Source organism: Chiloscyllium plagiosum, unplaced genomic scaffold (assembly GCF_037043375.1).
Source record: "Chiloscyllium plagiosum isolate Xiang-an unplaced genomic scaffold, Cpla_swu_hap1 HiC_scaffold_7, whole genome shotgun sequence".
Classification (NCBI taxonomy): Eukaryota; Metazoa; Chordata; class Chondrichthyes; order Orectolobiformes; family Hemiscylliidae; genus Chiloscyllium; species Chiloscyllium plagiosum.
Genome location: NW_028270145.1, coordinates 100,550,331 through 100,571,880, shown reverse-complemented (window position 1 = coordinate 100,571,880; position 21,550 = coordinate 100,550,331). Strand labels below are relative to the sequence as shown.

The 21,550-nt window shown below is 41.0% G+C and overlaps 1 protein-coding gene across 2 annotated transcripts in view; it reads right to left on the bottom strand.

The window, feature by feature from the left end:
* Positions 1–21,550, bottom strand: part of LOC122551779 (contactin-associated protein-like 5) — an 888,067-nt gene that overhangs the window by 309,888 nt on the left and 556,629 nt on the right. For both annotated transcript variants that reach the window (XM_087989329.1, XM_043694242.2), the window contains exons 14-15: positions 14,217–14,373; positions 3,572–3,699 (exon numbers count right to left, since the gene is read on the bottom strand). In XM_087989329.1, the coding sequence (XP_087845455.1) occupies positions 3,572–3,699; positions 14,217–14,373 (285 nt within the window). The remainder of the gene's footprint in view (positions 1–3,571; positions 3,700–14,216; positions 14,374–21,550) is intronic.

Sequence of the window (21,550 nt, the reverse complement as noted above, 5' to 3'; positions counted from 1 at the left end):
AACAATTTGCCCGCCTATTGCTTGCACCATTTCTCCTCCTTCGAGTGCTCAACTTGGCACTGAAGCGTGTTGGCAACCAGCTGCTGCTGTCTCGCATTTCTGTGCCAATTGACCTTTTATCTTGCTAGGTATTTCTTCACTGGTTGTAGCAATCAGATATTCCAACCAAAACACTCCTTGTGTGCATTCAGCGCCAGTCTCGGAGAAATCCAGCACTGATGTATCCAAGTGTGAGGTACATAACAGTGAAAGACAAATGAAACAAGGTGACACACAATAAATCATAGGATTCTCAAAAGCATAAAGAGTGACAGATGAATCTTGTCAACACATCCCTGAAGGAAGTTGGATAGAGAAGATGGTCAAGAAGGCATATGTGATGCTTTCATTCACTGGCCAAAGCCTTGAGGATAAGAGGAGGAGTTTATGCCATTACTGTAGAGAATTCTAATTAGGTCACAGCCTGAATAATGCTTACTGTTCTGGTCTCAGCATCACACAAAGGTTGTGATGGTACAAGAGGATATGGTTTACAAGGATGCTGCCAAAGATGAAGGATTTTAGTTAATGAGTAAAGGCTGGGGTTGTTTTCCTTTAAACTGAAAAGATGAGATTTAATCGACACACATGGAATTCTGACAAACCTAATTAAAGTCAATCAGAAGGACGTATTTCCTTTGACTGAAATGTCAATAACCATCATCACCATCATCATTGAATCATACAATCCCTACAATGTGAAAGCAGGCCATTTGGCCCATCGAGTCCACACTGCCCCTTCGAAGAGCATACAACGAGCCCCACATCCCCACCCTATAATCCAGTATTTCCCATGGCTAATCCACCCAGCCTGCACATCCCTGGACACCATGGGCAACTTTGCATAGCCAGTCCATCTAGCATGTATGTCTCTGGACTCCAATGATCCCTTGCAGTGCTAATGAAGAAGCACAGATATAAAGAAATTCATCAAAAGATTAAAAGAAGGTTCAGTAGCAACTTTTAACTCTCACAATGATGGTGTCTAGAACTCACTGATAAATCGGGTAATGGAGGCAGAAACTCTCAACACTTGAAGCTCCATAACTTTCAAGACTCCACGCAAAAGTAGAAGATGGGATTAGCCTAAGCAGCAGCTCAGCCAGGAAGGTTAATGTGCTGTAAGTTTTGTAAAATTCTGTGTTTATAATCAATGATGACATTTGAACACTTTGGATTGTTATCCTGTTATAGGTACAAAATGTGGATTACTTTCTTCATGCTTAATTATATGTAGCAAAATATATTCAGGGTTTGAAAAATAGATACTGATAAGAAGCAATAGGACAGGTTCAGTTTTAGAGACGTTATCAAACAGGAAATTAACATGAGGCATTGTTGACTACTATCAACAGTTTATGAACTGTCATGAATCTGTAACAAAAACAGAAATTGCTGGAAAAGCTCAGCAGGTCTGGCAGCATCTGTGGAGAGAAATCAGAGTTAATGTTTCAGGTCCAGTGACTCTTCCTCAGTACTAATGGTAACTAGTCTTTGTACAGAGGATCAGGTGGGGGCAGGGAGAGGAGTAAAACATTAGTGAAGATAGATCCCAAAGAGAGAGAAAGGTAGTTGGACAGACAAAGGATGGATAAAGGTCAGCCTGGGAGAATGAATAGATACTAATAAGAATGAATAATGGGGTGGGTATAACAGCAGTCAAGAGTGTGTTGCTAGAAAAGCACAGCAAGTCAGGCATCATCTGAGGAGCATGAAAATTGATATTTCGGGCAAAAGCCCTTCATCAGGAATGAGGCTGGGAGTCTCGGGGTGGAGAGATAAATAAGAGTGGGGGTGGGGCTGGGGGAAAGGTAGCTGAGAGTGCAATAGGTGGATGGAGGTAGGGGTAAAGGTGATAAATCCGAGTTGAGGGTGGAGTGGATAGGTGGGAAGGAAGACGGGCAGGTGGGACAAGTCATTAGGATGGTGCTGAGCTGGAAGTTTGGAACTGGGGTAAGGGGTGGGGGGAGGATAGTGAGGAAACTGATGAAGTCCACATTGATGCCACGAGGTTGGAGTGTCCCGAGGGGGAAAATGAGGTGTTCTTCCTCCAGGCATCAGGTGGTAAGGGAATGGCGATGGAGGAAGCCCAGGACCTGCATGTCCTTGGTAGAGTGGGAGGGGGAGTTCACGGGACACCACATCAATCATTCCCACTGCCCCGTGGCGAAACACTTCAACTCCCATTCCCACTCTGCCAAGGACACGCAGGTCCTGGCCCTCCTCCATTGCCACCCCCTAACCACCCGGCCTGGAGGAAGAACACCTCATCTTTCGCCTATGGACCCTCAAACCCCATGGCTTCAGTATGGACTTCATTAGTTTCCTCATTTCAGTTCCAACCTTCCAGCTCAGTACCATCCTCATGACCCATCCCATCAGTCCAGCTTCCTTCCCACCTACCCACTCCACCTTTCCCTCTGACCAGTCACCTTTACACCCACCTCGATCCACCTATCGCACTCTCAGCTACCTCCCCTCCAGCCCCACCCCCTCCCATTTATATCTCAACCCCCGACGCTCCCAGCGTCATTCCTGATGAAGAGCTTTTTCCCGAAACTTCAATTTTCCTGCTCCTCGGATGCTGCATGATCTGCTGTTCTTTTCCAGCACCACATCCTTGACTCGAGGCTCCAGCATCTGCAGTAGTCACTTTCACCCTGTGTATAATAGCAGACCATGTCATAACAAGGCCTGGTTTGTGGGGTTGGAAATAAGCGTAGGGAAGACCTAAAATTGTTGAACTTGATTTTGAGTCCAGTAGGCTATAGAGTTCTCAAGCAGAAAATGAGGTGCTGTTATTCAAGCTTGCAATGAGCATTGCTGGAGCACTGCAGCAAGCCTGAGAGAGAGATGTTGGCCAGGGAACAGGGTGGTGTATTGAAGTGGCAGTTGACTGGAATCTCAGGGTCATTTTTGTGGACAGAATCTAGGAGGTGTTCTGTGAAGTGGTCACCCAGTCTGCGCTTTGTTTCCCCAATGTAGAGGAGACAACATGGTGAGCAGTGAATCCAGTGGACTAAATTAAGTGAAGTGCTGATTCACCTGAAAATTGTGTTTGGGGCATTGGATAGTGAGGAGGGAGGAAGTAAACAGGCAGATGTTATACATTCTGCAATTGCATGGGAAATGCGATGGTAGTATGAGGATGTGTTGGGAGTAAAGGAGGAGTGGACCATGGTGTCCCGGAGGGAACAGTCCTTGTGGACAACTGACAATGAAGGGGAGGGGAATATATGTCTGGTGGAGGCATCCGAGGAAGGTAACGGAAATGGCAGCTTATGATCCTCTGGATGTGGATGCTGGTGGGATGGTAGGTGAGGACAAGGGGTACCCTATCACCATTGTGGGAGGGAGGAGAGGGGTGAGGGCTGAAGTGCAGGAGATGGGTCAGACACTTCTGAGGGCCCTGTCAATTATTGTGCTGGGAAATCCTCAGTTGAGGAAGAACATAGACATTTTGGAGGCTCCCTTTTTTGAAGTTGGCATCATCAGAACAGAATCTGTTCCGGAAATAAAAATTGAGACTTACTGTCACCATAGCAACGAAGTGGTCCAACCCTATAGGCAGCTTCTGAATGTGTTCTGTCTGTGTCCCCAATAACAATCTGCGTTACAGGTAAATCATCTTTGTACGAAAGATGTCCTGTGTCATTAGCCCTGCCAATAAGTAGAATGGGACAAATATATCTCAATTAAAGATACACCAATATCAATAACACAAGTGGGATCAGATTTAGCAGTGACTATCTGGCTGCAAAAATAGTGAAACAGAAGAGTCACTTATTACAGAAATGATCTGACACTCATTGTCATTGTCCTGAAAGTAAGTTAATATCTTCCAATTTTTTTGAACAAGAGACAAAACATCAAAAACATGACAGTAAGTTCAAAATATACCTACCTTCCCTTGTGTTTGTTATGGCCTGTGTGGCCATAACAACATAAATGCAGACAGTGTAAATAGAATAATGAGTTTCGAGATCTGTATTTTTAATGGATTGGTCCATGTAGTTGTAGACTTTAAAATGCATTTAAAAACAAGTTAGAAGTAAGACTTTTTAGTAACTTTCACAATTATACTTTTGAATCTTAGTTAAATGAGGTACTTTGCGTAAAGAAATACAAAAGTACATTTCAGATAAAAAGAAAGATAAGTTCTTCTGAATGGGTTTGGAGTTGCATCAATAAAGGTTGAGATATAACTGACTTTATAAATTAATTTATGAATATGTTTATTCACATGCTATAGACATTTACCTTATGATATATCTATTTATTAATGCCCCAGATTTGAGCTATAGTGAGAGGCTGAATAGACTGGGGCTATTTTCCCTGGAACGCCAGAGGCTGAGGGGTTACCTTTTAGAGGTTTATAAAATCATGAAGAACATGGGTAGTGTGAATAAACAAGATATTTTTCCCAGGGGTGGGAGAATCCAAAACTAGAGAGAATAGGTTTAAGGTTTGAAAGGAAATATTAAAAAGGGATCTAAGGGGCAACATTTTCATGCAGAGGGTGATGCATATATGGAATAACTGACAGAGGAAGTGGTGGAGGCTGGTACAATTCCAACATTTAAAGGCATCTGGACAGGTATATGAATAGGAAGGGTTTGGAGGGATATGGGCCAAATGCTGATAAATGGGACAAGATTTATTTAGGATATCTGGTCGGCAAGGACGGATAGAACTGAAGGGTTTGTTTCTGTGCTGTATATCTCTCTGACTTGATGACTCCAATAGAATAATAATTAAGTCATATGCAGAAAATTAAGTAGAAGTTGAAATGGCATAAACAAACTTTTTAAACAGTGGTTTTAAAAATAAAGGGACTTTTTTGTAATCATAATGGAGAAATTTAAAATCTCACAAATATGAAATTAGTTTTTCAGGGCTATTCAGGTTGTTTGGCAATAATTGTGAACCCGTTGCACTTTTAGAATCCCAGTTGCATGTCATTCAACACAATGTGTTTTCAAGATTTTCAGAAAGAATTGTAGCCAAAGAGGGCAAGTTTTTCTTGTTAGTTCAATGATTGCAAATTGATCACAAACCTGGGAGTTTACCAGCACAATTTATGAGAAGGTTAAAATTCCTGTTAGAAAATTCTAGATTTTCGGGTTTAATGATACCCCTGCAGGCTCCAGGAGTTTCTCTCAATTTCAATACTGCACTGAAGACAAACTATGACAGTTTGTTGTGGTCACGATTGTTAAATTCTGAACTGCTGACCTGAATCAACAAAGATGTCTCATTTAGTGGAATTACCTGAACTTTCTGGAAAACAGTTGTACACCCACTTGTAAATTTGTTATTACCCGAGATGGAAATTATTTGAGTTGCTGTGAACTTCCAGCATGTAGACCAGGCCTCACCTTTGCTTCACATAAAAACAAAATACTGCAGATACTGGAAAGCTGGAACAAAAAGGAGAAACTCAGCAGCTGTGGCAGAATCTGAGCAGGAAAAAAAATTGATTCGCCTCTTCTTAAGAACTGAACCAGTTCAGAAGAAGAGCACATCAGACCGAAAACACTAACTCTGCTTCTCTCTGAATATAGGTTTGCTCGCTGATCTGGAAGGTTCATTTCCAGACATTTCATCACTGGTGCTGATTACTGCTTTCTATTTATATGTTTGGGTTTCTTTGGGTTGGTGATGTCATTTCCTGTTCTTTTTCTCAGAGGGTGGTAGATGGGGTCTAACTCGATGTGTTTCTTGATAGAGTTCTGGTTGGAATGCCATGCTTCTAAGAATTCTCGTGTTTGACTTGTCCTTCCTAGGGTGATGAAACATCTGGAAATGAACCTTCCATTCAGCGAGCAAACCTACATCCAGAACCTCAACCTGAGCTACAAATCTTTTCAAAACTTGCTCTGCTTCTCTCTACAAAGATGTTGACAGACTTACCGAGCCTTACAGACTTTCTCCAGCCTTCCTGAATCTATTCCTATCATCTACTTTTTAAAATAGCTTTCTTTTCATACTTTGCAGATCTTCTTTATATTTGATTTCAATTAGGGTGACACAGTGGCTCAAGAGTTCGTACTGCTGCCTCACAGTGACAGGGACCCTGGTTCAATTCCATTATTGAGTGACTGTCTGTGTGGAGTTTGCACATTCTCCCCGTGTCTGTGCGAGTGTCCTCTGTGTGCTCTAGTTTCCTCTCACAATCCAAAAGATATGTAGGTTAGGTGAATTGACACGCTAAATTCCCCTTAATATCCAGGGATATGTAGGCTAGATGGATTAACCACAGGAAATGCAGGGTAAGGAGGATAGGATCTGGATGGGATGCTCCTCAGAGGATTGTTGCATACTTGATGGGCTGAATGGGCAGCTTCCACACTGTAGGGATTCTAAGATAATTACATTGAAATTTAGGTTAAGCACTGCAAAATTCTCACTAATTCGTATTAACTTCTGACTTTCGAATCTCACTAAACATATTGAACATCATAGAATCATACAGCATAATAAAATACCATTTGGTCGACTGTGCCTTTGGCAGTTCTTTGAAAAATATTACCCATTGCTTTCACTTTTACCTTGCAATCCTGTCAATTTCTCACATTTAAGCACATTTTCAATTTGTTTTTGAAAGTTACTGTGGAATTTGCTTCCAAAAACATAACAGGCGCTGCGTTGAAGGTCATAACAACTAGAGATGCTAGGGTCTTAAAGGTTAAGAGTAGATTTACTAGACCTGTACAAAATTAAACACAAATAGAAATTACACTGGGGTTTGGCAGAGTAGGTAAGGAAGGAAATACTGTTTTCACTGGCAGGAGGGTCGATAACTAGAGAACAAGGATTTAAGATAATTGGCAATAAATCCAATGGGGATTTTCTTTTTATTTTGGCTCTAGTTCCTGTCTGGTTAGATTGAGGTTTCTCCTGTGCTAATTAAGGTACTGTCAACAATTTGACTAACTTTGTTTAAAGGTAAAAATATATATCCTGACAGAATTTGCTTATCTACCCATTGGAAAAATGAAATTCTGTTTCAAGTGTCACAACAGAGGTGTGACAGACAGGAAGAGTGACATGTTTTCCCAATAGCATTCCTCTTGATGAGCCCTAGGGGACTTCATACAAGTCATTTGCGATACATTATTTATCATCAGGGTTACTTATGGAATAAGTCAATTTGTGTTTTTGTTGCAGACAATTGTCAGAGTGCAAGTGATATTTTCAGCTGAATTTTCTTGATTTAAAGGGTTCAGCAATGACCTATAGGTCAGAAGGTTCCAGGTTCAAGTCCCACAAACTCAAGAACAAAACCCAAGATGACACTGAACTATTTGACTGAGGGATTCCATCACAACTAAGCTGAGGGTTGGATTTTGCTTTTCTTTTCCAACCTCCACCACTGAATGTTTATAATGGCGTAGGTAAAGAGCTCGTAAAATTCAGAGACTGGCAAGGAAGTGTTCTCACTCATTATTTTTTTCTGCTGTGCAGATCTTCAAGGTCCATATGTGGCAGCAGCTCCCAAGTAGTGTTGGGACATCAAACCAGCATATGTGGAACCTTCCAGCAGCTGCACAGCTACAGAACGATGCCACTGTACAGCTACAGGGAATATAGATGACAAGTCCACCTTCTGCCCACCCTCTGCCAATCTGTCCGTAATGCAGAAATTGGGTTGGTGCTAACACTGGTAGCCCCCACACCATTTTTAAATGCTCAGTTGAGCTTCCTGTTGTGTAAGGGGATGAAGACCCTGGAGCAATCCTGTAGTCATGTCACAAAGTGGCAAATCACTGGTTATAAATATCACAGTGTGGGCACAGCTGGCACTTTCTGAATGGAGCATACTAAAATGTCAGAGGAGACTCAATTGGCTGTATGGCCTACTTCTCCTCCTACATCTTATTGTTTAATGGTCTTAATGTGTGATTCTCAAGAACAGACACAGACATGAGCAATCAGAATCGTTCAGCACAGAAACAGACCCTTCAGTCCAACTTGTCCATGCTGACCAGATATCCAAAATTAATATGGTCCCATTCAGAAGATAAATAAGATATTACATTATATAATTATAAGTCAGAGCCTCGTGTATTTTTATCATGTATAATATTAGTTAGTACAAAATACAATAAATAGTGTTGCCTTCTCATCAAGTCTGGACGCAAGCTCATAGTGTGGTACCAATCATATGACAACAGTTGATACCCACCAACAATATTCAACCAATAAAAATATTGCATTCAAGCCAATGGATTCAATTGTTAAGCTGCCTATACCATAACAATTAGCATGGGAATTGACAGTTTTCTTAAAGTATGAATACTTAAAAGGGAGGATATAAGGCAACAAACTTGGTGGATTGCCCTGCGTGTTATCCTTCTCCTTTTTCTCCCCAACCAACCCAAACCCACCACTCCCTTGACTGTCCCAATCCACCAAAACTAAGGCAGTCACTTGACTTCAGGAAATAATGAAATTCTTCGCATCGCGTTTGCAGTGTTGGCAGCTCCTCTGTTCAGTGTTGCTCAGATTCTGGAGCTGCAGGCCAATTTGGTTGCCCAATCACTCTCGAGAGCAGGAATCCCTTACATTGAGGGGCAGAAGTCCCACATCTTGTGCTTTCAACTCACAGTCTGGCTCCAAGGCAGGCTTCTTTCAGGTGCAATGGCTGCTGGCCAACTCTTGCAACATCAGGAGTGAGCAACTGGACTGCCTGACATCCAGCCTTAAATTAATTAAATGCTGTCTTTCATATTAAATGTTGCACCGAGACCCAGTCCAACCTTTGAGGTAAATTAAAATACGCCATTGCACTGCTTCAAAGGACAGCAGCAGAATTCTCTCCAGTGTTGCAATCAAAACTCATGACCAGCAAATACCACTTAAAACCACATTCAGAGAATCAGCACAGTGCTGTTTTGGATACCAAGCTGTCTGCAAACGATGTATATTCCAACAGTGATCACTCTCCAAAACCGTGATATTGATTGGACAGTGCTTTGATATATCCTGAGGGCTTGAATGGTGCTATGTAAATGCAAGATTTCTTTATGTTAGTGCGTATGTCGTTTGATTAAAAGGAGCACATGGGTAGCTATTGTATTGCACAATTTGGTGGAAATGCTGGAGATATTGCTTGTAAATTAAGAAAAATGAAACAAATAATTTATGGTACAAAAATATACAAACACATAACAGTTAAGAGTAGGTTGAGGCTATTTGGCCCATTGCACCCACTCCATCAATAAATAAGATCACGGCTGATCTGACTGTAGTCTCCAATTCACTTTTCTGCCTGCCTCCATAATTCTGGATATATCTGTTGATTAGAATTACATCCAAACAGCCTCAAATATATTCAATGACCCAGTGCACACTACTCTCTGTGGAAGAGAATTCTAATCACTATCAGCCATTTGAGAGAACAAAAAAAAACTCCTCATCTCATTCTTAAATGGGAGATCCCAATGACGTAAAGCCTTTCTAAGCTATGTTCTAGGGAATGCAGTGGTAAGTCAGTGAGGAGGATTGGACACTGTTTGTTACAGCAAGGAGCATGGATCCAGGCTGTGTTGCAAGCCTGGTATCAGTTTTAGAATATCTGCTCAGAGCTGAAGAGGAATTTTCAGTGGGAAGGGGATGATCTATTGATCATGATCCATGAAGCTACCAACGAGATAAACAGGACAAAGAAGGAGATTCTGTGCAGTCAGTAGGTAGTGAAAGATGCCAAATTAAGACACAGAACCTCAAAAGTCATGATTTGTGCACTATTATTGAAATCATGAGTACATTGGCATAGAACAAATCAGTTTGGAAAGACAAATGCGTAGTTCAAAGACTGGTGTAGCAAACAAAATCGGAAATTGTTCAGAGACTCAGCGGGTCTGAAAGCATCTATGGGGAGAAAACACAATTAATGTTTCATATCTAGTGGTTTAAAAGGAATCTGGATAGGTATATAAATAGGAAGGGGTTAGACGATATGGGCCAAATGCTGGCAAGTGGGACTAGATTAATTTAGGATATCTGGTTGACATGGATGAGTTGGACTGAAGGGTCTGTTACCACGCTGTGCAGCTGTATGACTCTAAACCCTTCTTCAGAACCCTTGTGGGAGTGTTATACAGGCCCCTGACAGTAAGCACATGATTGGAGCATATTTACTTGGTCTGACTGTGTTGATTTTCTATCTCTTTAATAATAGATGCTGGTATTTTCACTGTGACAGACGTTAGACTAGCAAGCCTGCTGTTTCGTGCTTTTGGACACTTTCCTTGAATTACGTTTGTAATTTTCCAATCTGCCAGTAGGGAAAATTAATTAGGAATGGAATATTTTTTTAAAAATGAAAAAGGAGTTAAAATTAGAAGTTCAAATATTGTAGAATTTTTTTTTAATAAAGTGAATGTATGTGAAATACATTATATAATGTAATGAAACATTATATAATGCTGTAGTCATCTCAGCAATAACAAAAAAATTCCTTGGGGTTGGAATGATAGGATTAAAGCAATGTAGAACATCCCATATCATGAAAAATATAAAACATTGCCAAATTAATTCAAATAATTCATTATTAATAGTAAAATCATTAAACATAATGCAATCAAAGCAGTTTTTGAAGGTCATTTAATATAAAAATTATTTGTCATATCTCATTCAATAAATGATCATTCAAAATCAGTACTTTCATGAACAGTGCAATTGTTCCAGTAGGCGTCTAACCCATTATTCATCCAATTTTACTTGACTATGTCTGAATCAGATAATTTAGTTAAATATTTAGCATATTACATGTCATTATATATTAATCATAATTCTAAAATAACTACTTAACAAATTTCACTGAAATATTACATATTAAAACTACTTTGTATAGAATTTAATTGAGTTAAATGCATAATTAATTTCATGTTACTTAGTATGTTATTAATATGGTCAACCAACTAATTTAACTTAGGAAAAATCAAAAACATGACTTTTAACATTAACTGGAAGGCAAAAAATGCTTGGAATGTATTCAAACCTGACTATTAAATTATTTTAATCACAAAGCTTTATCAGCACCATGATTATGAAAAATGTTGAGCAAGGGGAGGCATGGTGACTCAGTGGTTAGTACTGCTGTCTCACAGCACCAGCGGTCCCAGGTTTGATTCTAGCCTTGGGTGACTGTCTGTGTGGAATTTGCACATTCTCCCCGTGTCTGCGTGGGTTTCCTCCGGGTGCTCCAGTTTCCTCCAGTTGAATTGGCCATGCTAAATTGCCCGTAGTGCTAGGTGTACTAGTCAGAGGGAAATGGGTCTGGGTGGGCTACTCTTCAGAGGGTCATTGTGGACTGGTTGGGCCGAAAGGCCTGTATCCGCACTGTAGGTAATCTAATCTAATCAAAAACAAATTTCCATTGAAAAATAGAAAGAAATATTTAGTAATTACTCAGAAACTGCTCCTGCTCAGATAAGTGGGGTTTGGATTCAATTTTGACTGTGCTGTAAGGATTATAAACCTTACTCAACTCAATCTAGTAATAGAACCATGTTGATCCTCAGAGACATCATTTATCATAGGGCAGATATTAATTTTTATCTCCTGCATCAATGAATTACAGGCATTCATTTTACTCTCAAAACACGACCACCAAATTCTGGTTCTGCAGTGCACTTCCTCCAGGGACTTGTCTAAATTGCTCAGACCACTTTGTGAGAAACTGAGATAATTAATCATTGGTACAGTATATTGTAGGGAATACGACTGAGGAGATACCGAGAGACATGACAATGAATGCGACAGTCAACTGTTGACATTTTAACAAGCCACAGCTCCACATGAGGATATTCATTTCTCTGGAAAATGAAGGTCACGACACATGTACCCACAGCAGGATAGAGAGATTGTCACAATTCTACTCAATTCCTCTCTGGCACTTAGGACAGAATTGCACAGTAATTCTGTCATTGTTTCCTATTTGGCAATTATCAACTCTTGAAGTGAACATTTCAAAAAAGCAGGATTGCTTATCATATTTTGAAATCCTATTTCAGTATCAGCAATGTACAAAGTTCCACCATCAACATCCCCCAATAATGAAAAACTCTTCGATCTTCTCACCCCACTCTAATTGAAAACTGTTTTTGTGCTTGATCCCAGAGGTAATGGATGAGATACGGTTATATGATATACACAGAACTCAGACAGTAAAACAGGCCATCCACGCTTACGAGGCGCTACCATTTTTATAGAATCATAGAGCTATACAGCATGGAAAAAAGTAGTCCAGCTGACCATGTTTCCAAATTATTTTAGTCCCACTTGTCTGCACTTGGCCCATATCCCTCCAAATATTCTCCTATTCATTTACTTATCCAAATACCTTTTAAATGTTGTCATTGTACCTACACCCACTATTTCCTCTGGCAGTTCATTCCACCCATGAATCACTCTCTGCATAAAAAAGTTGCCTCTCATGTCCTTTTTAAAACTTTCTGCTTTCACCATAAAAATATGTAATCTCGTTTGAACTTCGCCACCCGAGGGGAAAAGATCCCTGCTATTCACTTTTATCTATGCCCTTCATGATTGGGGCACCGCAGTTTATGTTGCACACTTACTTCTTCACTCCCTGGAAAGACCCACCATACTTCTATTCCTTTCAATTCAGAAAGAAAGAATGAATGATGGTGGGGGAATGGATAGTTCTGAGGGATTCATGAGATGAAGACTAAGGATTCTATTGATTTTTTGATCAAGTCAATCAAAATGAGGTAACAGTTTTGTATAACAGTGAGTGGTAGTTGTTCTGATTCAGAGCTCAATAAAGTTTGCACATTGAAGAATGGAGCAAATATTATGGTAGAGATTAAAGGTATAGTGTTGGTTTTGCAGTGATATGCCGACCTATGTGTTTTCCCTGGGCTAGGTGGTCATTTGGGTTACTACCTAATGAAGTTGCATGCACCCTTCATTCATACCCCGCAGGGAGCTTTCTGTACTTAAGACTGGAAAGTTTTCTATCCAGTCCATTTTCCAATGAAAATATTCTAGTTTACACATACAAATGTCTGATGGGCTTGACGGGGCACAGACTGAGTTTGTTTTTCCCCTGGGCTGGGGAATCTAGAACTTGGCAGCATAGCCTCAAGACAAGTGGCTGACCATTGAGAACGTGAATGTGCAGAATTGTTTTTTCTACAAGGGATTATGAATCTTTGAAATTCACTATCTGAGATGACTGGCTACGCCATCATTGACTATGTTTAGGGTGAAGACCAATAGAATCTTGATATGTTAGGGAATCAAGGGATTTGGAGAGTGAACAGGGACATGAAGTTGAAGTCACAATCATATTGCACAAACTCAATGGACCATATGGTCTACTCCTGTCCCTATTTCTTATAGGCTGTGTTCATATTAGATACATTTATAACTCTAAGGCTGTCACAACATATCTTATCACATTTGTAGTTTCAATGGTAAGACATGGACAAGTGATTAAATTTGCAATTACGTGTCGAAGTAGTGATGGTGCCAATGCAATGCTAGTTAATCTGCCTGTATTGTTCACAAGACAAAGCATTTCACTGCGCCTCAGTACATGTGACAATAAATTCAATGTAATTCAAATATATATCCTAGTGATTGAATCAAGCGTATCCCTCTGTTTTTTCCAAATAGGCAGAGTTCAAACCATGCTCAACCACCTTGTACTTGCAAAACTCAAAGCAAAACATCTACTGTTAAGTGTGATTCCAAGAGGTGCCCAAATTGGACAGCACTTGCTGAATAACCCAAAGTAGGATAATTGCTACACTAATAATTAATTTATAATAATCAGTTCAGTTTTCAATGTGCTTCAATTACACTTAATAAAAGTGACATACGTTCATAGACAAAGATTTGTGATGGCAGACAAAGAAATACATTCAAGACTTCTGCTTATTTGAATTACATGGGAGTCTATATTTCTCCATGGTGACAATTTGACGAGCTAGAGTTGACTTCCTAACCAAGCGAGATTCTTTTCTCCTGTGGCATGAATTGTTCTTTTTGTTTGAAATTTGAGATTCTTTCATTAGTTCTGAGGCATGCAAGTTTTGACAACATGTCTCTCCCTCCAGTAATACATTTAAAAGAGTTATTGTCATTCCAGCAAAATACAATAAGCTGCAGTTATTTTCTCAAATTAAAGTCTAACTTACCATTTATCATTATCAGCGTCACAGTTGCAGTCATAGTTTGTATCTAAACAGTCCCCTGTCAATCCACAGGCACATTTTTGAACTCCTGGCGATGAACCGCCCCAGTAAACTTGCTTTTCATTGGCTCCCCCGATCCACCATGTGAATGGTACACCATCTGAGGGAAATACAGTAACAGCCACTATTAGGCACGTTGTGGACTTAAAGTTTTGTTAAGTGTTTGCTTCAAGTCATTTTAAAAAAGCTAGTTATTCTGAAGATTATTCTGATTTTACCTCTTTTTCAAATCAAAATAGGAAAGTGAAATAACTTGAGAAAAGCCCTCTGACCAGCTTAAAAATTAATTTAGCAGAAACAATAGAAGGCCACTTCAAGAAATAATTTGATACAGTATTGGTATAACTTCACAGTCTCTCTAATTTTGATGCATGGTGAAACTTCTAGAAAAGACTTCAAACCAATTTGTAGGCTTTTAGTGCTGTGAAGGAGCCAAGCCAAAATCACCATTTTAAAACTCGCAAGCATTCAGTTGCTGTTGAGTAGACCTCTGTATAAATGTTAACCACTTCCCATGAGAATGATGAACAGCAGCAAAAGCTCAGTGTTGCTCAAACATCTTTTTTGTGAAAATGAAAGTGACTATGATATGAGTTGTGTCATTTATAAATATTTTAACATCATTTATTTTACAGTTTGGATTTTTAACAAGTGGCATGTGAATTTGGTCTACTTCTTGAATGGATTTAACGATTATCGTGTAAGTTTCTGGGAACCGATGTGGATTTTTTTAAACACACAGTATGAGAGCGAGAGAGAGAGACTCTGTGGAGTGCAATGTTTTTTTTTAATTGGGTGAGCTATACAAATAAACAAGATAAACAGTGGAAAGTGTCAGATTCGTGTTAGAAGTTCCCAGATCTTTTTTTGCTTGGGGTAACAGTCATATCTGAAAGAAAGCCATTCGTCAGTCTCCCCACATCAGAACCCCTCCCTTTCAGGAGTTCCTGTGGTCCAACTATTCAAGAGATTATGGATCATTCTCAGCACTCTTCAAAGATCGGCACGATGGTTAGCATTGCTGCCTTACAGCACCAGGGTCCCAGGTTCGTTTCCAGCCTCAGCCGACCGTCTGTGTGGAGTTTGCACATTCTCCCCTTGTCTGCGTGGGTTTCCTCCCACAGTCCAAAGATGTGCAGGTCAGTGAATTGGCCATGCTAAATTGTCCATAGTGTTAGGTGCTTTAGTCAGAGGGAAATAAGTGCGGGTGGGTTAATCTTCGGAGGGCGGTTTGGACTTGTTGGGCTGAAGGGCCTGTTTCCGCACTGTAGGGAATCTAACCTAATCGGGAAAACTATCGCTGAGGCAAGTCTGCCAATAATTCATTAAAACCGAACAAACTACAGGTGCTGTAAATCTGAGACAAACATAGAAATTGCTGGAAAAGCTCTGCAGATCTGGTAGCATCTGTGCAGAGAAATCAGAGTTAATGTTTCTGGTCCAGTGACCCTTCCTCAGGACTCAATCCAAAATGTTAACTTTGAATTCTCTGCACAGATGCTACCTGACCGGTTAAGCTTTTCCAGCAATTTCTATGCTTCTCTCTGCCAATAGTTCACTATGAGAAATTTGCCATTATCATTATCCTCATCACACTAAATATGCAAGAAATAATGTTTTGAAAAGAGTTCGTCCATGGAACGTGGGCATTGCTGGATAAACCTGCATTTATTGCTCATCCTTACATTTGCTTCTCTTTTACGTTCAACCAGGTCTTCCATATTTTCAGAACTGCACTGTCATAACTTGTGGCAGGTTTGTGCCAAAGCCAACCTACTGGCATTCAGAACTATCTAAGGATTTTAATATTGGTTAATTAAACCAACCAGATTAGAAGATACCTGTGAAGTGCAGACTGAATTCTTAGTTTCTAATGGGAGCAGGCATGAATGCAGCCAAACACAGAATTTGTAACCTTGGCCATTCACCCACAGATGGAATGGGATGGGGTTGGGGGAATTGGGGCGACCTTCCTGTGAACTACAGATAGGCAATTAATTGACTTCAGGTTAACTGTCTAAAACAGTTTCTGTAAGCACCAGGGGACAGTTCTTCTACCCTGAGGCAATGTTCTAGGGGCAGTGCTGGGGGCGTATGTGGGAGAGAACAATACAGTCTCAGAGACCCTTGCTGTTTGCCTGAATACAGCTGGAAATTCAAGGCATCCTGCAGATGAGTTTCTCTACTCTCCCATTCCCAACTTCCAGCAATAATGCCCTGGCTGCAAAAGCCTTACAGAAATAGAGTCCCAAAGACAGCACAGCAGAAGGTCATTCGGCCCATTGAGTTGGTGCAGGTCAAAACAAGCAATTAACCAATCTAATCCCAGCACTTATTCCATTTTGAATTTGAAATTTGAAGAGATGATGGCTCCATCTTGGGGGATTCTCACTCTCTCATCAGTTAAAAAGACAGCACTAAAACTGGGATACGTGTTTGTCATATCGGAGCCAATTTTCAGGTATCAGTTAAATCAGTTAGTGTCATTTCCAAGTTTATCTTTGCTTCTATAATGAAAAGCCTCCTAGTTATCCTCCATCTACCCATTATTCTTAATTAGACGTCAAGCCTGTCCTCTGGCTATTAATGAACCAGTGTGGGTTCATTTGCTATATTTCTGACTCACACATACAGTGCAGGCTCCCCACTCCTCCCATTCAAATATCATGTTAGGCTGCAAAAGCACATTGCGAGCATTCTGTCTTCTCTCTCAGTGGTGAAATCAATTCAAAGATTTTTTTAAAAAATTGTTCCTTTTACGTATGGACGTATGAACAAGGAACAAAATAGGCCACCTGAGCCTCTTTCACAATGCAATAAGATCACAGCTGATTGGATTTCAACCTCAACTCGACATTCCTGCCTATTTCCAATAACATTGTTATCTCCTTGATAATCATTCTACCTCTGATTTGAGAAACATGTAAAAATTCTGCATCCACTGCCTTCTGAGGAAAGGAGCTTCAAAGGCACACAACCTTCTGAGACAAAAGAAATGTCTCTGTGTTAAGTGGCCACTTATTTTTCAACTAAGTTACTTTCTTAGCTCTATATTTTCCCACAAGAGGAACATCCTTTCCATATCCAGCTGCTGTAGTCCCCTCATGATCTTATATGATTCAAATAAGTCACCTTGGATTATTCTAAACTGCAGGGAATGCAGACCCAGCCTGTCTAGCCTTCCCTCATATGCCAATCCACTCATTCCAGGTATTTTTTTGATCCAGTCTGGAATCAGCCTGCTGGAATATTCTCCATCAAAATCTAAGAACATTAGCCTGGCTGCTGTGACTTATGCACAAATGCTATGTTGTACTAAATCTAGAGATTTACCAGGGGATCTTGGTTTGATTCTTTATTTGTGCAGAGCAAACTCAGCTTGGAACAAAATGACAATAGGAGCACTGCACTTAGCTTTAATACCTATCGTGACTACAAAGAGGGAAAATTAACAATGTAATAAGTATGAGTTGTAAAATCCTTCCATCCAGCTAGCTTGAGATGCAACATTTTCACGGAGATACTTGCAGACAGTTGAAATATTTTTCATGTATACAATGTGCATAGTTCTTCACAGATCCAAAAACATTTGTCAATCTCAGACGAGTAGTTGCAGAATCTGAGCAATGGTACAGATGATGAGAAATGCCAACAGACAGAAGACAAAGACCTTTGCTTGAAGATAGTGGTTGTGTTTCTTCCAACATGTGGGACTGTAAGTGCTGTGATCAAAGCCACTACAAGCTTGGAATTAGGGTAGTTTGCTGCTGCCATCCTCTTTTCTTGCCTTGATTTAACAGCCCATTTGGTTAACAGTGAGAGAGGAAAGTCTTAACACAAAGACAATTTCTTGTCTGAAACATGGGTGTAATTTGTTGCAAAATAGCAATCAGTATGAGGTAGACGTTATTACTAACACTGAGGCGGCATGGTGGCTCAGTGGTTAGCATTGCTACCTCACAGCACCAAGGACCTGGGTTCGATTCCAGATTTAGGAGACTGCCTGTGTGGAGTTTGCACATTCTCCCCATGTTTGTGTGGGTTTTCTCTGGGTACTCTGGTTTCCTCCCACAATCCAAAGAAGTGTAGGCTCAGTGGATTGGCCATTGGAAATGCAGGATTAAGGGTATGGAGGTGGGATGCTCTTCAGAGGGTTGGTGCGGGCTGAATGGCCTGCTTCCACACTGTAGGAAGACTATTGAAAGCCATTTGATTAAAGGTCTTCACCATACAAGGTCCTTAGAGGATCTAAATGTTGTCCTTATAATTTTACAGCTCCTGATGCTGTCATCAATTAGGTGGAACTCTCTCCAACTCTTTCAAACCTGTTGCTCTATATAGCATAGGATCATTCATTTTCTCCAAATATTAAAGGTCTCTGATTATATTCATAGATGCTCACAATGCCCCAGGTTATTTCTCATTACATCCAGCTCGACGTTCCCTTCCAATTATATTCCCCACAGCCTGAGGACAAATGTCAGAGATTTGAAGGTGACCTCAATAAAGATTCCTTACACCACTATGTTCTGGAGGTAAATTGGTGCATGGGTCAAGAATTGTACTGTCACTGCATTGTCACTTGAAACCAAAAATAAATCAGAAAAGTAAAAAAGTATCAACAAAGCAATATTCTAATTTTTTTGTAACTAAAGAACTACTAATTCTCTTTTAATTTGAACATCTGTTCTGTGCATTAATTCAGCTTCTCATTATTAACTGAAGTAAAATCCTTTTGACTCAGTAATTTGTTTTAACTGGAAGTTGGGCATTGTTGAGAGATCCATCTGCCTAGATGTCCTTGAGAAGGTACTGGGATTCTACCTGTGGACTCATGACCATTCATGTGACAAAGATACTCCCACAATGTTGTGAAGGAGTGACACTGAAGGAACTGCAATAAAAGTTCAACTGAGGAAAATGTGTGACTCAGAGATGAATTTGGTGGCAATGTTGATCATTCACCGTTATCCTTGTTCTTCGAGGAGGAAGTGAGGGCTCTGGCATCTGAGGTCTCAGCCATCAATGGTGGAGTAAAATGAAATCAAGAATGCTTAAAGAGACTAGATTAAAGGTTTGCAGGGGTTATGAAGACATTGTGTTCGACTGTTATGCACAGGGGAATCGATGGCCGAGTAGCATGATTGCTAGACTGTTAATCCAGAGACAAGAGTATGTTGCTGGAAAAAGCACAGCAGGTCAGGCAGCATCTGAGGAGCAGGAGAATCAATGTTTCAGGCATAAGCCCTGCATCGGGAATGAGGCTTGTGTGTTGGGGGCTGAGAGATAAATGGAAGGGGGGGCTGGGTGGAAGATGGCTGAGAATGCAATAGTTAGATAAAGGTGGGAGAGAAGGTGATAGATCGGGGGGTGGGGGGTTTGAGATGGGAAAGATGATGGACAGATCAAGAGGGCAGTGCCGAGTTGGAGGCTTGGGACTGGGATAAGGTGAGGGGAGGAGAAATGAGGAAACTGGTGAAATCCCATGTGGTTGCAGGTCCCAAGGCAGAAGATGAGACGTTCTTCCTCCAGGCATCAGGTGGTTAGGTTTTGGTGAAGGAGGAGGCCCAGGACTTGCATGCCCTTGGTGAAGTGGGAGGGGGAGTTCAGCCACAGGGTGGTGTGGTTGGTTGGTGCCGGTGTGCCAGAGATGCTCTCTGAAATGATCCGCAACTTGGAGTCCTATCTCCCCGAAGTATAGGAGACCACATCGGGTACAGCGGATACAGTAGCTGACAATTGTGGAGGTTCAGGTAAATTTCTGTCAGATGTGCAAGGATTCTTTGTGGCCTTGAACAGAGGTGAGGGGGGTGGTGTGGGCATAGGTTTTGCACTTCCTGTGGTGGCAGAGGAAGGTGCTGGGAGTGGGGTGTGGGTTGGTAGGGGGCGTTGATCTGAGAAGTGAGTTGCAGAGGGAAATGTCTCCCTGAAATGCTAATAGGGGTGGGGAGGGAAATATATCCCTAGTAGTGGAGTCTGTTTGTAAGTGGCAGAAGTGGTGGAGGGATGATATGATGCATACAGAGGTTGGTGGGGTTCCTTCCACATCCGACAGAAGGTTACCACCTGGTGGCTGAACACTTCAACTTATGTCTTATTGTCTGCCTTGTGACCCTGCAACCACACGAGATTAATGTGGACTTCACCAGTTTCCTCATTTCCCCTCCCCCCCCCCCCCCCACCTTATCCCAGTCCCAAGTGTCCAACTTGACACTGCCCTCTTGACCTGTCCATCGTCTTTCTCATCTATCCGCTCCACCCTCCTCTCCAACCTATCACCTTCTCCCCCACCTTCATCTACCTATTTGCACTCTCAGCTACCTTCCCCCCAACACCACCCCCTCCCATTTATCTTCCAGCCCGTCGGCCCACAAGCCTAATTCCTGATGAAGGGTTTATGCCCAAAATGTTGACTCTTCTGCTCCTCGGATACTGCCTGACCCGCTGTGCTGTTCCTGTACCATACTCTCGACTCTGATCTCCAGCATCTGCAGTGTTCACTTTCTCCTTCTCCCTGTTAACCTAAAGATCCAGATAAAGTTCTGGCGATCTGGGTTTGATTCTTGCCAGTGCAGTTGGTGGAATTTGAATTCAATAAATGCCCTGATTAGGAATCTAGTGGCTACTTTAAGTCCATTGTCAACTGTTGGAAAAACCCATTTGGTTCACTAATGTCTGTCGTCCTTACCCGGTCTGGCCTACATGTGACTCCAGACCCACAGTAATGTGGTTAACTCTCAACTGCCCTCTGGACAATTAGGGATGGGCAATAAGTGCTGCCTAGCCAGTGACACGCTCATCCTGTGAATGATTAATGAAAGAAGAGTAAGTTGTAGGAATAGAAAAAAAAGCATGAAAGGGCTGAAATCAAAGATGAATTTTAAATCACCACATTGCAGGACCTGGAAGACTGGAATGAAATGTTAACAAAGTCCCATTAGTGAGTCTAGTTATTGTATGACATTATTCTAGTCAAATATCTAATAAGTTTCCAGAACGTGTCAATTGAAGGGTCAATAACGGGAAGGAATAATTTTAAGTTAAAAGGCAGCAAATTTAGAGAGGATGTGAGGGCAAATAGTTTCATCTAGAATATTTGGGAGGGTGGTTGAGATACAATCTTTAAAAATTACTTGGACGAGTACTTGAAGTGTCATAACATTTGGGGCTGTAAGCCGAGTGCTAGAAAGTCAGAGTAGCGTTGGTTTGGTGTATTTTAGGTGGTAGCATTCAATAGGCCAAAGGCCTTTGTATCGTATGATTGTGTAATTCTATAA